At 43.2% G+C, this 15,371-nt stretch overlaps 1 protein-coding gene across 39 annotated transcripts in view; it reads right to left on the reverse strand.

The window, feature by feature from the left end:
- rims2a (regulating synaptic membrane exocytosis 2a) overlaps positions 1–15,371 on the reverse strand; it is a 1,202,647-nt gene that overhangs the window by 869,458 nt on the left and 317,818 nt on the right. For all 39 annotated transcript variants that reach the window (XM_038810037.1, XM_038809989.1, XM_038810036.1 and 36 more), the window contains 2 exons: positions 10,861–11,071; positions 1,304–1,315 (listed from right to left, as the gene is read on the reverse strand). In XM_038810037.1, the coding sequence (XP_038665965.1) occupies positions 1,304–1,315; positions 10,861–11,071 (223 nt within the window). The remainder of the gene's footprint in view (positions 1–1,303; positions 1,316–10,860; positions 11,072–15,371) is intronic.

Here is a 15,371-nt window from a genome sequence, read left to right on the forward strand (position 1 = left end):
ACTACGGGCAATTTAGCATGGCCAATCCACCTAACCCGCACATCTTTGGACTGTGGGAGGAAACCGGAGCACCCGGAGGAAACCCACGCGCACACGGGGAGGACGTGCAGACTCCACACAGACAGTGACCCAGCCGGGAATCGAACCTGGGACCCTGGAGCTGTGAAGCATTGATGCTAACCACCATGCTACCGTGAGGCCTATTCACCCCCCACCTCACCACCTGCCATTGAACGCACAGGTGGGGGTGGAGAGAATCCTGTTGTATTGTTATATTTGGCCTCAAGGTGCCTTTCTGATCATCAAAAGTGCCTATTTCCACCTCTATTATATGGACTGACTCCACCTCTGTCTCAGCTGATCTGCTGCTCAATGTCTCATCCATGCCTTTGCTACCTCTACATTTGACCACCCCAATGCACTGCTCGATGGTCACCCATGCCCTATACTAGCTCATCAAATAACCCTAATGCCCGTGTCTCAAGTCATTTGGAGCTCTGTTCACCCATTAACCCTTTGCTCACTGACCTACAGTGCTCCAAGTGCAGCAACCAGCTCGATCTTGAAATTTCCATCCTTGTTTTTAAATCCCGCCTCTCCCGGTTTCTGCACTTTGCTCCAACCCTCCGAGATCTCTGTGCTATTCTAATCCGGGCCTTTTGCGAGTCCCCAATTTTAATTGTTCCACCATTGGCGGTCATGACTTCAATTGTCAAGGCACTATGCTCTGGAATTCCCTCCATAAACCTCTCAACTCCCTTTCTTTCTTCCTTTAAGGCGTTTCTTCTAGTCTAAAATTTGACAACTTTTAGTCATCAGCAGTAATATTTTTTTAATATGGCTTGCTGTCAAATGCTGTCTTGTAACATTCCTGCTAAGTGTCTTTTATTGTCTTTATACTTTAAAGGCACAAAGTAAATACTAGTGTCTCATTTTCTGGCTGAGAACCATAATCACAGTTCCATTTAAATATTGCATCATCATAGAGGTTTAACCAATGGGTCTTTAATCAATGGGTCTATCATATTAAGCTGAAGTACTTCAACACTTGTGTTCTGAATCTAGAATGCAAATTTCATAAGCTATTTCTGTACATAAGGCAATTTCAGTATTTCTGGTTCCCCCAGTGAATTAAACTGCTTTCAAAAGTGTATCTTAATTCTGAATCATTAAATCTCAATTCACAATCCTTGTGAATTGAAAACAAAAACGGCCGACACATTTTAAAATCAGTTAAAAAGAAAACTCAAACATCAACACAATTTAAAAGCTAATTATAATATAGTGAAAAATAGATTCTGACCACTTTGTCCTCCTGGAGCAAGAATCCAAGAAAGCAAGGGAGAAAGGGTAGGGAGACAAGGGAAGAGGAGGAAAAAAAACAAATATTATTTAGCGAAGCATAAAATCGTAGCGAACTGCATCAGAATAAGCACATATAACTGGCAACATTCACCGGCTATAAGGAATGCTAGACAGCAAAGGTAACATTGGTGATGAAAATTTCAAAATACAATGAGCAATGGAACAGAACTGACAGGTACAATAAAATCCAACATAGGTGGAGCTGGTACAAAATTTATTTCATAATCCATCTTTTATGAAAACAAAAATCAAAGGGAACAAAATATTGGCATGTAATTTGACATTAGCTTTGTTGGGCAGAAGTCAAAGGTGTATAGAAAAGTTAACCATAATACAATAAATTGGGATAATTTAACTTTGCAGCAACAACATTAGTTAAACTAAGAATGCATTGGCACAAAACAATTGCTTTCATTGCAATAGTGCAAAATCGTGAATTTATTTAAAAAGCAATATGACAGTGTCCTAATGTGTTATGACCCACTCAACTTTTGCCCCCATGTTAACAAATTTATTTTAAATAAATGATTACTGATAATAAACTTCAGTAAGGCCTTGCAGCAAAAGAACAACATTAATCATTTGGCAGCACACCTCTGAAACCTTGAGCCTTAAACAGAAATGAGTTTGTCTCCTTTCAGAGAAAACAATCCCAGGGCTTACTCTTCATGGGCACAGCAGCACAATGTTTATGTGACTGAACTAAAATTCAGAGACAAGGGGCGGGATTCTCCCCTAACTGGTGGGGTGGGCCATACCGGCACCGAGGGCGTGAACCACTCCGCTTTCCAAAGGTTTGCATCCCTCCCGTCTCTAGTATTGAAGTCGCCGAGGAGAATTAGCTTCTGTCCCTTTGGGATGCAGGACAGCGATTGGTCGAGACTGGAGTAGATTACTCTTTTGTCCCGTCCGTTCCATCTAGGGTTGGAATGTAGGCACTGATGGCTATCATGTGCTGCTTCTGGGCTAGGGTAAGACATAGGGTCATGAGGCGATCGGTCACCCCGTAGGGGGATTCGTTGAGAAGTACGACCAATTTGTTTTTTTACGGATAAGCGGACTCTCGAGAGGCAATGGTTTTCCTTTCCAAAATGTGTATCTGCCACCTTGTTCTTTAAACTGGCCTTCTCCTGCCAGTCGTGTCTTGCTCAGAGTGGCCATGCCAATGTCGTGGCGCCAGGTTCCCGACTATGATGGCGGTGCGGCGTCCAGATCTATTGCTGTTGTCCATAAGGTTCCTGACATTCCAGATCCCGAAATTCAGTTAGGTGCAAGCTGCCTGTGTGTGGATCCATTTAACGTGGGTTGGTCATTGCACACCAACCACCACACCATCCCAGCAAAGCGAGGTCTTGGCCCAGTGGCAGGGAAATCCATGACGACTGGAGACCAGGCTTTGATGTAGGACGGGGATTGACAAACACTCATCATCCACCGATCATCTGCCTGCCTGTCAGCGATGTCAATTTTAAAAGGAGATGTCATTTTCCCTCTCTCATGCCTTGCAGTCTCACCCCTGCTTCCGCTACTGTCTTCACACCCCTGCTGGCACTGCTCCTCTAACCCCTGCTGGCACTGCTCCTCTCGACCCTGTGTCTGCTGCTGCTCCTCTCACCCCTACTGGCACTGCTCCTCTCGACCCTGCGTCTGCTCCTGCTCCTCTCACCCCTACTGGCACTGCTCCTCTCGACCCTGTGTCTGCTGCTGCTCCTCTCACCCCTGCCAACACTGCTGCTCCTCTTGCTCCTGCTTGCATGGCTCCTCTAACTCTGCTGCTGCTCCTCTTGCGCCTACTTGCACTGCTCCACTCACAAGTATGGCAGCAGCAACTACTTCTGCCACATTTCATAGTGTAGATGCATATTAACATTCCACTGTTGTGCTGTAATTATGCTGGGATATATTATGAGATTATTTGAAATAGATTCACCTTGATAGAGCAGGCATCAATTAAGGACCTAATTAACTGGCTAAATTGTTTCTTTAAAAACACATGGAGTAATCAATTTCCAGCTTCTAAATGCATAAAAATCCCCATCAAAATAAAGCAGAGGGTTTGAAGCACACAGTCAGTCGTGACCATGGGTTGCATTCTCCCCCCGGCAGTGCACCCATGAATTTCCTGACAGCATGGGGGTGCCCACAATGAGAAAACCTATTGGCTGGCTGGCGGGACAGAGGATCCTGCTGCCGGTGGGGGCGTGCCGCACCCGTTTCCGGGTGTGGCGCGATAGAGAATCCCGCCCCATAAGTTTCATAATATAAAACAAAACTTGTCAAATATTTTCAAAGTTTAATATTCACATAAGAGGCCAACTGGGAAAAATATATTAATAAAGTACAAAAAAAATTGAAAGAATTATCACAGATGCAGCTGCAGTTTCCTGCTTCAGATACCGAAATTCCAAATTTTTGGACCATTCTCCTTCACTATGAAATTTAATGTGGAATGTTTCTACTGTATTACTGAGTGCTTACCTAATCTACCTAATCTGGTGTCAGCCATCGCTCGGTGGTAGAACGCTCCGCCTTTGCGATTAAAAATTGTGGGGTCAAGTCCTACTCCAGAGACCTGAGCGAATAATTTAGCCTGACACTTTGGTGCAGAATCGAGGGAGTGCTACACTGTTGTGGGGTCGGATGTATCAGAAAGCATACACGGAAGAGGAATCTGAGTGTATACCAGAGTATTATTACCGTAAAAGTGATGACTTGATGAGAAAACGGAGACGTTTACATATGTAGGCGGATGAAAAGTGGGCAGAAGTTCATCAAGTAGTATTACCAGTAGGATATAGAAAGGAGGTGTTGCGAGTTGCACATGAGGTACCAATGGGAGGTCATTTGGGAATAAAGAAAACTCAAGCTAAAATCCAGAAACATTTTTATTGACCTGGACTGCATTAAGATGTAGTTAAATTTTGTCAATCATGTCACACGTCAAATGATAGGGAAACCTCAAGCAGTGATAAAACCAGCACCCTTAATACCCATTGCAGCATTTGAGGTACCTTTTACAATGGTCCTAATTAATTGCGTAGGACCGCTTCCTAAAACGAAAAGTGGGAATCAATATCTTTTTACTATAATGGATGTGTCTACTCGGTTTCCAGAGGCCATTCCAGTACGTAATATTACAGCTAAAAAGTTTGGGGAGGAGTTACTTAAATTCTTTACTAGATATGGACTACCCACAGAAATACAATCGGATCAAGGATCGAATTTTACCTCAAAGTTATTTAAAGAAGTTCTGGATAGCTTCGGAATAAAACAATGTAAATCAACTGCGTACCATCCAGAATCGCAGGGAGCGTTAGAAAGGTGGCATCAGGCATTAAAGACAATGTTGAGGGCTTATTGTCAAGATTATCCAGAGGATTGGGATAAAGGAATTCCATTCGCACTGTTTACAATTAGGGATGCACCTAATGAGTCAACCAAATTTAGTCCTTTTGAACTAATTTTTGGTCATGAGGTAAGAGGACCACTTAAATTGATTAAGGAAAAATTGGTGAGTGAGAAATCGGAAATTAGAGAATCCCAAAATGTATCATGGAGTTCACCTGACCCACAACTTTTAATAGATTGTGGTATGGGGAGCACATGGCCCACTCTACAGGTGTGGTACAGCAGAAATGGAAAAGTATTTTTTAAAGCAAAACAATGTTTATTCTATGAATTCAAGTTAACCTTTTTAAAACAAACAGTGAACTTCTTAGCAACCATTAATTCAAATACAACCCCAAAAGAGTACAACACTAAGGAATGCTTACGCTGTCCTTTTAACACCCAGAAGACTTACAAAAACATACTCTTTAACAGGAGCACTTCAGGTTAAAGTCACTACTGAAAACATTTATAATTCTGAATTCACCAAATTATCAAGAGATAATCTTTTGATGGCAGAGAGAACCACACCTGCTCTGGCTTCAGCTCCAACACTGAAAACGAAACTAAAACACACCCTGCAGCAAACAGCCTAAAATGAAAGTAAAAAGCTAACAGACAGCCCAGCTCCACCCACTCTGACATCACTGCAGTAATACACACACATTTTTTAAAGGTACTCTCACTACAGATATTTATATACACACCCATTTATAAACACCCATTTCTTAAAAGGTACTCTCACATGACACAGGTTAAAGGATATCACCAATCAGGTGCCTGCTATTCTACTTGGGGATGGGGAACAGCCAGAAGTCATGGTCTATATTGGAACCAATGACATTTAAGTCCTTCACCAAGTGATTCAGGAGCAAAGAAAAAGATTATTTTAAAAAGGACACCAGAAGTAGTTATTTCAGATTGTTTTCAGTACCACTTACTAATGAGTGTAGTTACAGGAAGACAGTACAGGCAAACCCGAGGGTAGAGAAGCGGTGCTGGAGAGAGGATTTCAGAATTGTGTGGCACTGGTGAGCTGCTTCTGAGGTAAGAGTACCTGTACAATTTGGATGGGCTGTCCTGAAACAAAGCTGAGATCAATCTTTTTCATTAAAGGATTAACTAGTACCTTTAGGGCGGGTGGGGGGGAGGGGGGGTTTGAACTAATTTGACAAGAGGAGGGGAACCAGGAAATTGCAGAGAGGAGCAGAAATTATATCAGAGGACAGCGATAAATAAGCAGCAGTAAAATTTGAAATATCCTAAAAACTGCAGGAACCAGATTGAGAAAAATAGCAAAGAGGACAAAAGTATCTATTTGCATGGCTATGCCTACAGTATATACTGGGTGAATGGGGACAGGTTAGCAGATTTGGGATGGAGGGAGATTGGATTGGATTGGATTTTTTTATTGTCACGTGTACCGAGGAACAGTGAAAAGTATTTTCTGTGAGCAGCTCAAACAGATCGTTTAGTACATGAAAATAAAATAAAAGAAAATAAAAAGAAAATACATAATAGGGCAACACATGGTAAACAATGTAAATACATAGACACTGCCATCGAGTGAAGCATACAGGAGTGTAGTATTAATCATGTCAGTCCATGAGAGTCATTTAGGAGTCTGGTAACAGCGGGCAAGAAGCTGTTTTTGAATTTGTTCATGCGTGTTCTCAGTCTTTTGTATCTCCTGCCCGATGGAAGAAGTTGGAAGAGTGAGTAAGCCGGGTGGGAGGGGTCTTTGGTTATGCTGCCTGCTTTCTCCAGTCAGTGGGAGGTGTAGGTCCCAATGGATGGGATGCAGGTTTGTGTGATGGACTGGGCTATGTTCACGAGTTTCTTGCAGTCTTGGGCCGAGCAGTTGTCGTACCAGGCCGTGATGCAGCCCAATAGGATCCTTTCTATGGTGAATCTGTAAAAGTTGGTAAGAGTCACTGTGGACATGCCAAATTTTCTTGGTTTCCTGAGGAAGTGTAGGCATTGTTGTGCTTTCTTGGTGACAGCGTTGACGTGGGTGGACCAGGACAGATTTTGAGATGTGCACCCCTAGGAATTTGAAGCCGTCAACCATCTCCACCTCAGGTCCGTTGATGCAGACAGGGGTGTGGACAGTACTTTGCTTCCTGAAGTCAATGACTAGCTCTTTAGTTTTGCTGGCATTGAGGGTAGAGTGTTGTTGTTGCACCACTCCACTATATTCTCTCCTGTAATGTGACTTGTCGTTGTTCGAGATCTGACCCACATGTCGCCACAAACTTGTAGATGATTGGAACCAGCTTTTGCCAAGCAGTCATGTATGTACAGGGAGTATAGTAGGGAACTAAGTACACAGCCTTGTGGGGCCCCGGTATTGAGGATTATCGTGGAGGAGATGTTGTTGTTTATTCTTACTGATTTATTCTTACTGATTATGATCTGTGGGTCAGAAAGTCGGTGATCCAGTTGCAGAGTGTGGAGCCAATTCCTAGGTTTTGGAGCTTTGCTATGAGCTTGGCTGGTATTATGGTGTTGAAGGCGGAGCTGTAGTCAATAAATAGGAGTCCGATGTAGGAGTCCTTGTCAAGATGCTCTAGGGATGAATGCAGGGCCAGGGAGATGACGTCTGCTGTGGACCGGTTGCGGCAGTATGTGAATTGCAGTGGATCTAGGCGTTCTGGGAGTATGGGGTCGGTACACTTCTTGACTAAGCAAGCATAAGGGTACTTGGGTGAGGCATGGGGGAGGGAGGGGCATGTCATTGGCAAGAACTTTTAAACTTTTCCTTTATAAAAGATTCCTAAATCCAGACTATAGTTCACAATTTATCTGAGGGGCTGTGAATCATGAGTCATGGAAAAGCTGACATGACTCCACAAAATTGCAGGGGGTTAGGCAATGCCACCCCTCACAAATCAGCTGGTGAGGTCAGAAATTACAACAAGCCAGCGAAAATTGGGGATGCCGTGAACGGAGGCATGAATCATGGCATTGGGTTCTATCCTTCATTTATCAATGGCTCCGGAGTCATTCCAATTCCACTGAAATCCCGGTCCATGCCGCCAGTCCAACAGGGAAGGAAGCAGAAACAAAAACAGAGAATGTTGGAAATATTCAGCAGACTTGGCAACACCTTTTGAGGCAGAAACAGAGTTGACGTTTCAGGCCAATGTCTTTCATCGTCTGAGGTTTGAGAAATTTCATCACTCAGATGATAGTGAATCTTTCAATTTCTACACCCCAGGAACCTGGAGGTGTTTAATCATAGAGTATCTTCAAGACCGAGAATAAAAAATATGGGCATCAGGCAGGAAGGTGGAGTTGAGATCAAAGATTAGTCATAATTTTATCAAATGGAGAGCAGGCTTAAGGGCCTACTCCTGATCTTATTTCTTATGTTCCCTGCCCTGAATGGATTGGAGGTTAAAATCAGGATGATTGTGTTTGTTTTACATTCATGTACTTTATTATATCATATGTATAAAGGTGAAACCTTTTTTATCTAAATGGAACATAGCAGGATAGCCCTAGTATAATGACGGGAAGGGAGGAAGGGAGAAGAGGAGTTTGACGATGAATCAAAGCCATCTTTTTTGTTGCCATGGTTTGAACACAAATAATAATATTTGCCCTAGGACTAAAAATATCTGTGCTCTTACAGCACAAGAAGAATTGTGGGCAGCACGGTGGCGCAGTGGGTTAGCCCTGTTGCCTCATGGCGCCGAGGTCCCAGGTTCGATCCCGGCTCTGGGTCACTGTCCGTGTGGAGTTTGCACATTCTCCCAGTGTTTACGTGGGTTTCGCCCCCACAACCCAAAAGATGTGCAGGGTAGGGGGATTGGCCACGCTAAATTGCCCCTTAATTGGAAAAAATGAATTGGGTACTCTAAATTTAATTTAAAAAAAGAAGAATTGGATTCTCTGCATCTCATTCATCTTAAGTGTCTTGCTAATTCAATTTGGCATTTTCCACCCTTTGTAACCATTAACATTTTCTGTATTCCTCAAATAGTTCCATCATGGTGGTGACACCATTATGCCACTGACCAGTTGAAACTTACTCCACTGTGCCTTCCATTCACTTTCAAAAGGTGTGGGAGCAACATTTATCTCTGGTGGTGGCACAATGGTGGTGGTAACAGATTGGCTGCCCGGTTAACACCACCCCACAAACACATCACCACTAATCACGTCCTCCTTCCACCCAAATGCTCAGTTGGATTTTAACCTTTAACTTTTTTTTCACAGAATGTCTTCAGTTAGGTCTATTTCAGAAGATGAGTTGTATAAATTAGAAATTTGTAAAATCTAAAGAACACTTTTTGAATTTGTAATAAGCTCATATTCTTTCTACATTTATAGGTCGACATCGCTTACTATTTTGTCCATTCATTTCTGCATCAAGTACTATCAGGTCAGGTATAGCATGGGCTCTGTATAGCATGGGCTCCATCCAGAGTGAGAGCTGCATGATTTTCTGTTTTACTAATGTATATATCTAAAGTTATTACCTGTACTCTCTAACAATGCTGAGGCTAGATTATAAAGTTCTATCTCAAAGTATCTTATCGATGCGAGGGCTCTAGTTCTCATGTCAGTCATTAGTGTGGTGTGTATGATGGAGCTTGCTTATTTAATGCTGCTTTTTATACAGTGGTGCTCGTTTCAACAGGAAATGGACCAAAAGTATCCAAATTCATTCCACACGTGACCCCTTACAGCATGACCCCTTACATCCCAAGCCATTGGAGACTCCTGCGTGGTTGGGCACTGAGCAGGGTGGTACCCTGGCACTCCCTCTGGTACTTGGGCACTGTCACCCAGGCACACTGGCAGTGCCACCCTGACATTGCCTGGCAGGCAGGGGCACTGTCAATGCCAATATGGCAGCTTGCCCGTGCCAGGGGTCAGGCCCGGGGAGGGGCTGGAGTTGCCCTGGAAGAGGTCGGTTGGGTGAAGTAGGGGGGTCCGGACGCCCTGGTGGGGGGTAAATTGGGTGAAGTGGAGGGTGAGAGGGTCCGGAGGACGCGATCAGGGCTGCCTTTAAAAATAGCGCCCCCATATGCGAGTAGTTTTCCTGTACTGTGCTGCAAGCGCAGAGAAACATCCCGTTAAATCCGCAATTCAGTGGACTTTAACTCAAGTCCGTTGAATCGCACCCAAGTTTGATTTGGTGTCATTCTGATGGGTTGTAACCTTTTAAAATAAATCTGGATCATGTGTGCAGCATGAATAGAATGAATACAAACTGTACAAGCACTTTAACCACCTGCACAGTCTGAGCTTGACACAAAGGCACACTTTGCTGCTCAAGGGCACCGTGCAGCTGTACTGAACCCTTTTTAAATAACCAGGCAGGATGTCATTTCCAACATCCTTATGCTGATTTGGAAACTTATGGAAACAAATGGCATATGGCACTCAAACTGCCAAGAAGAAAACTGAAAATAAGAATTGAACTAAAATTTATCAGGTGTGGTGACAGGAACAAAGCGATGTTGAAAACAAGGCCGCCAATTCGGGAGTGCAAGTTTGTGAAGTTATCCTTTCAAGTTATCAATTATCTTTTGAAAAATGTGTAGCCTACAGGTTCATGCAATGCAATTTCCTGTGATTACATTCTGGATGCTGCTCCTGCATTAGACAAGTTGCTAAGCAACGATAAGGTGAAGCAGAAAGTGACCAAAACACAAATTACTGGGCAAGCCACAAAATACCTCACTCAATCCAATCCTCACAAAATGTCTCGGGTGAATTATTGGCAGCGGTGCAGGAAGAAGTCGCTTATTCTCTTGGCTGGGGAATAGTGCATGAGAGGAGAAGACCACTGGGGAAGAGGAATAATCCATTTTGCACATCTGGTTCAGTGAGTTACTGAGTCATCGTGATCAATCTGTACTTCTGAGTATAGTACAAAGATGGAATGTGAAGTCTACAAATCTTTTAACATAGCATTGATTTGGATGAATTAGGCTGTGAAACAATACCTGGAAATTACAAGTTAGTTGAAAAAACACAAGATAAATTTCCAACAAAGTGGGGCTGCTAACCCAAAAGAGGTGCTTAAAGTGATCAACAGCCAATTACATAAATGACAATTCTCCAATCATTAAAAAGCAAAAGACATCCTACCTTATTCGATCGCAGTGACACCCGTCCTCCACAACGAGCACAGAATTTTGTTTGGCAATATGAACAGATGTGACCACAACCATCGGCAAACTTGGTTTTGTGACAGATTCCACAGGTGGGTGCATCACTCTTCTGTTCCTGTTGTTGCTGTGCTTCATCACCCATCTTCTTTACCTGATCCTTATACATCTCAAACTGCTGGTGCAATTTCCTGCAGATGTCAAAAGGGCAAAAGAAGTCATTTCATAGAAGGGAAATTAAACGGTGTTCCTGTGTATTTACAATTCTCCTCTTATCTTTCCAGCCGCTTGCAGGAAGTTGGAGTGTTCTTAAGGCCCCGTTTTATATCTGCCAACTAACAGAACACAGTGCAACGGTAACAGCTCGCTTGTCTCCCATCAAAACAAAACTGGCAAGATCCCTTTAGGTTTGTGAACCAGACAGAATTTAATAACTATTAAGCGTCAGACCCATTTGGAATTCTTCATTTACGTGTTATGGTCCTAGAAATGGCAATATTTGTCACATATTGCAAGTCAATTTAGTTCAATGAAGGAGTAGTGATGGCAGTGAGACAAATAAAAACCTGGCCTGTCTTCAACATTATTTATACTCTAATATTTCAAACTATATTTTTACAGAAAATGCAGTGTTTTAACTAAAGGTTGGATTTATCAAAAGGTAACATTCAAAAATTTCCTTTCCTCTCTTAGAATTTTGCCCATGTAAAAGTTAAAACAGCGTTAAATAGCACAGACAAGGATGCCTTTCCCAGTGATTTCAAGACACCATTTCAGAAACAGTATTTTTATGCTATTGTTTTGATGGAAAACGGTGTCAGGCTGGGCCTCTTCCCCTCTAGAATCTTCAGCAGTTACTGCAAGATCCATTTAGGTTTGTGAATCAGACAGAATTTAATAACTATTAAGCGTCAGACCCATTTGGAATTCTTCATGTACGTGTTATGGTCCTAGAAATGGCAATATTTGTCACATATTGCAAGTCAATTTAGTTCAATGATGGAGTAGTGATGGCAGTGAGACAAATAAAAACCAAGGGAAAAAAGGGGCAGTATTTCTTTAAAAACTTAATGTGACCCGGGGAGCAGGAGTGCTGATCCCAGCTTCAGCGCACGACCGCGGCCTACAATCACCAAAACACTGCTGCACCCTCCCGTGCCCTTTTTATCCTCCCAACTAACGAGAGTTTAGCCGAGGGCTGCTGTAGGTGAAGCAAGCACCCAGAAATTCACGTTCTTCAAATGACAAAGTTGAATGCACGACAGACAGCGAGTGGCAGCTCAACCAAATTATTGAAATGCAACTTGATAGACCACTTGAGGCCTGCTCTTGAAGCGCAGACTATTCATTCATTGCTGGTTATGCACCCCGAAAACGGGACATAACCAATTCCTACCCAGCCTCTCTCCTTTCCCCAATCCTTGGCTGTAAATCTGTGGAGAGGTTACCTTTTGCTCATTGGGTATGCACACTGTGTCAGGTGTCAATGTGCTCTTTGTCAACTCCCTGGGGATGTAGTAATTTCCACTTTTCTTCTGCATGTTAGAAAACTAATGAATGTAAGCTTTTTTTCTCCATGTGTAAAGTTGAAGAAAAGGTATTTTGGTAAACTTACATTAACTCATTTGGGAAGTGTATAAAGTATTCCCTTTAACTGTACACAGAGGGATAATCATCAATTGGTTATTGCAAACCTATATGCACCACAGATCACAAATTCAGGATAGCAAAGCACAATTATACTGCACATACTTAATATCATGAATCCTCACCTATCTATCAACATTATGGATGAGCCAATAGTCACAAATACCCGAGTTATGCAAAATCCACTCTCAAGTGCTGTTTCACTAGCAAAAGGAAAATTTGAAGCTACTAACCATCACTGTATTCTATTAATTTTTGGGGTATTTTTCTGATCAATTTAAACCTATTCCAGTGGACAGTATCACCAAGGGCATCTCAGTCAGAGACAACTTTTCAAAAAACAATACAGCCCCGAATTTCTTCTTTGTGTCCACAACACGAGTTAACTTCCTGTTGTTGAAACAAATGCTGACATGACTTGCATTGCTCCTTTTTCTCTCATTGGTCTTGCACATGTTGCAATAAAACACAGGTGGATCGAGAAAAAAATGGTTACAATGAAACTATAATTATCCATTGGAGTCACTCAACAAAATGCTTCATTGGGTATGAACAGCAGTTGCTGCCTGACTAACTCTTATGCAGTGTTCATTTTTGTGTGAAAATGAAGCAAAGAATTAATCAAACAGAATGTCAGCTCTGGGATATTGCCCCTCATATGTTGGTTGATGGACTGATGCTTTGAATGAACATCGGTGAAATAACCAACAAAGGGTACCCCAGCAATGCAGTGGGGCAGTTGAAGAGGTGATTGCAATGTTAAAGAACAAACATTACTAGTTAATAATAATGATCTTTATTAGTGTCACAAGTAGGTTTACATTAACACTGCAATTAAGTTACTGTGAAAAGCCCCTAGTCACCACATTCCAGCGCCTGTTTGGGTACACTGAGGGAGAATTCAGAATGTCCAATTCACCTAACAAGCACACCTTTCGGGACTTGTGGGAGGAAATCGGAGCACCCGGAGGAAACCCACGCAGACACAGGGAGAACGTGCAGACTCTGCACTGACAGTGACCCAAGCCAGGAATCGAACCTGGGACCCTGGCGCTATGAAGCAAAAGTGATAACCACTGTGCTCCCATGTCGCCCATTTCTGAAATGCACAAAACTTTATGACCAAAGGAAATAAGTGCCTACGCAGGAACCAAACAGGAATTATTACAATAAAATAAGCAAAATACAGTGGTTGCTGAAATCTGAAACAAGAACAGGGGAAGCTGGAATTACTCAGCTGGTCTGTCAGCATTGGTCAGGAGAGAAGCAGAGGCTGGAATTACCCGGCTGTTGAGATTCCCTTTCCCCGCTGACAACACACGCCCGCCCGCGGGTTTCCCGGTGGCATGGAGTGGCTTCAATGGGAAATCCCATTGACAAGCAGTGGGAAGAGAATCCCACCACCAGCGAACGGCGTATGGCCGAGAAACACACGGCTGGAATCCCACTCAGACAGAATCAATGACCCTTCTTCAGAACAGAAGAATTATCACAAATCAGGTATGCGCATTCAAGAATGCAAAATACTTTAGCAAATTACTTGTGAAAATATGGACAAATTGCAATCTATTGTCAGTGGATTAGCAATGCATACAACATTTATATGATCCACTACATATGCAGTCAGACCAAACTATGTTGCACTCTAATATAATAATCTAATTGGCTCCAACCGCACAGCATACAATCATACTTATTCCAGATGTTGGGGGGGGGGGGGCACGGTGGCACAGTGGCTAGCACTGCTGCCTCATGGCCCTGAGGACCTGGGTTCAATCCTGGCCCCGGGTCACTGACCATGTGGGGTTTGCACATTCTCCCAGTGTCTGAATGGGTCTCACCCCACAACCCAAAGATGTGCGGGATAGGTGGATTGGCCACGCTAATGTGCCCCTTAATTGGAAAGAATCATAGAATTTACAGTGCAGAAGGAGGCCATTCGGTCTATCAAGTCTGCACCGGCCCTTAGATAGAGCACTGCACAAAAGCCCCACGCCGCCACCCTTTCCACTTTATCCCCGTAACCCAGTAACCACACCTAAACCTTTTGGACACTAAGGGTAATTTAGAATGGCCAATCCACCTAACCTGCACATCTTTGGACTGGGGGAAGAAACTAGAGCACCCGGAGGAAACCCACGCAGACACGGGGAGAACGTGCAGACAGTGACCAAAGCTGGGAATCGAACCTGGGACCCTGGAGCTGTGAAACAACTATGCTAACCACTGTGCTACCGTGCTGAAATTTTTAAACAAAATTCCAGGAGATGTCAACCTTCCAAACTGCTGAGCAAAAGTGCATAGATTGCACAGAGCATAGAACTACGATAAAAGTACAAATGTGGTGAACTCCCTATTGTTCAAGTATGTCCAAGCTGCAAATGATTTCATGGCCTTCTCATGACTGAATAGTCCGGTGTGGAATTATATTGGTTGTCCACTGAACTGGAAGTTCATCATGAGATCTTGATGCTTGGCACATCTCATGCCTTCCTTTGGGCATATCAGATGTTGCAGGTTTAGCATGGATGGTCCTCAAAACATGCTGAACCAAACTGCAGTGCTTACCTCCATGTGAGTCAACCGCGATGTTTTCCCCAGAGAGGTATTCTGCGCTCCAGAAGTTTATATGTCCTTTTTAGAGTGTTCTTGTATTGTCTGTGCGAACAACCTTGCTGTTGCTTCCCATGAGATGATTGTCCATAGATCTGCTTGGGAATTCTCTAATTATCGATGCAGGAGGCACGGCCTGCCCAAAATCAAATTTTGAGGCGGGCGGACGCCATGATGTTAAGCCCAGACCAAGTTTTTATTTATTCATTCGTGGGATGTGGGCTTTGCTGG

Source organism: Scyliorhinus canicula, chromosome 10 (assembly GCF_902713615.1).
Source record: "Scyliorhinus canicula chromosome 10, sScyCan1.1, whole genome shotgun sequence".
In the NCBI taxonomy this organism is placed as follows: domain Eukaryota; kingdom Metazoa; phylum Chordata; class Chondrichthyes; order Carcharhiniformes; family Scyliorhinidae; genus Scyliorhinus; species Scyliorhinus canicula.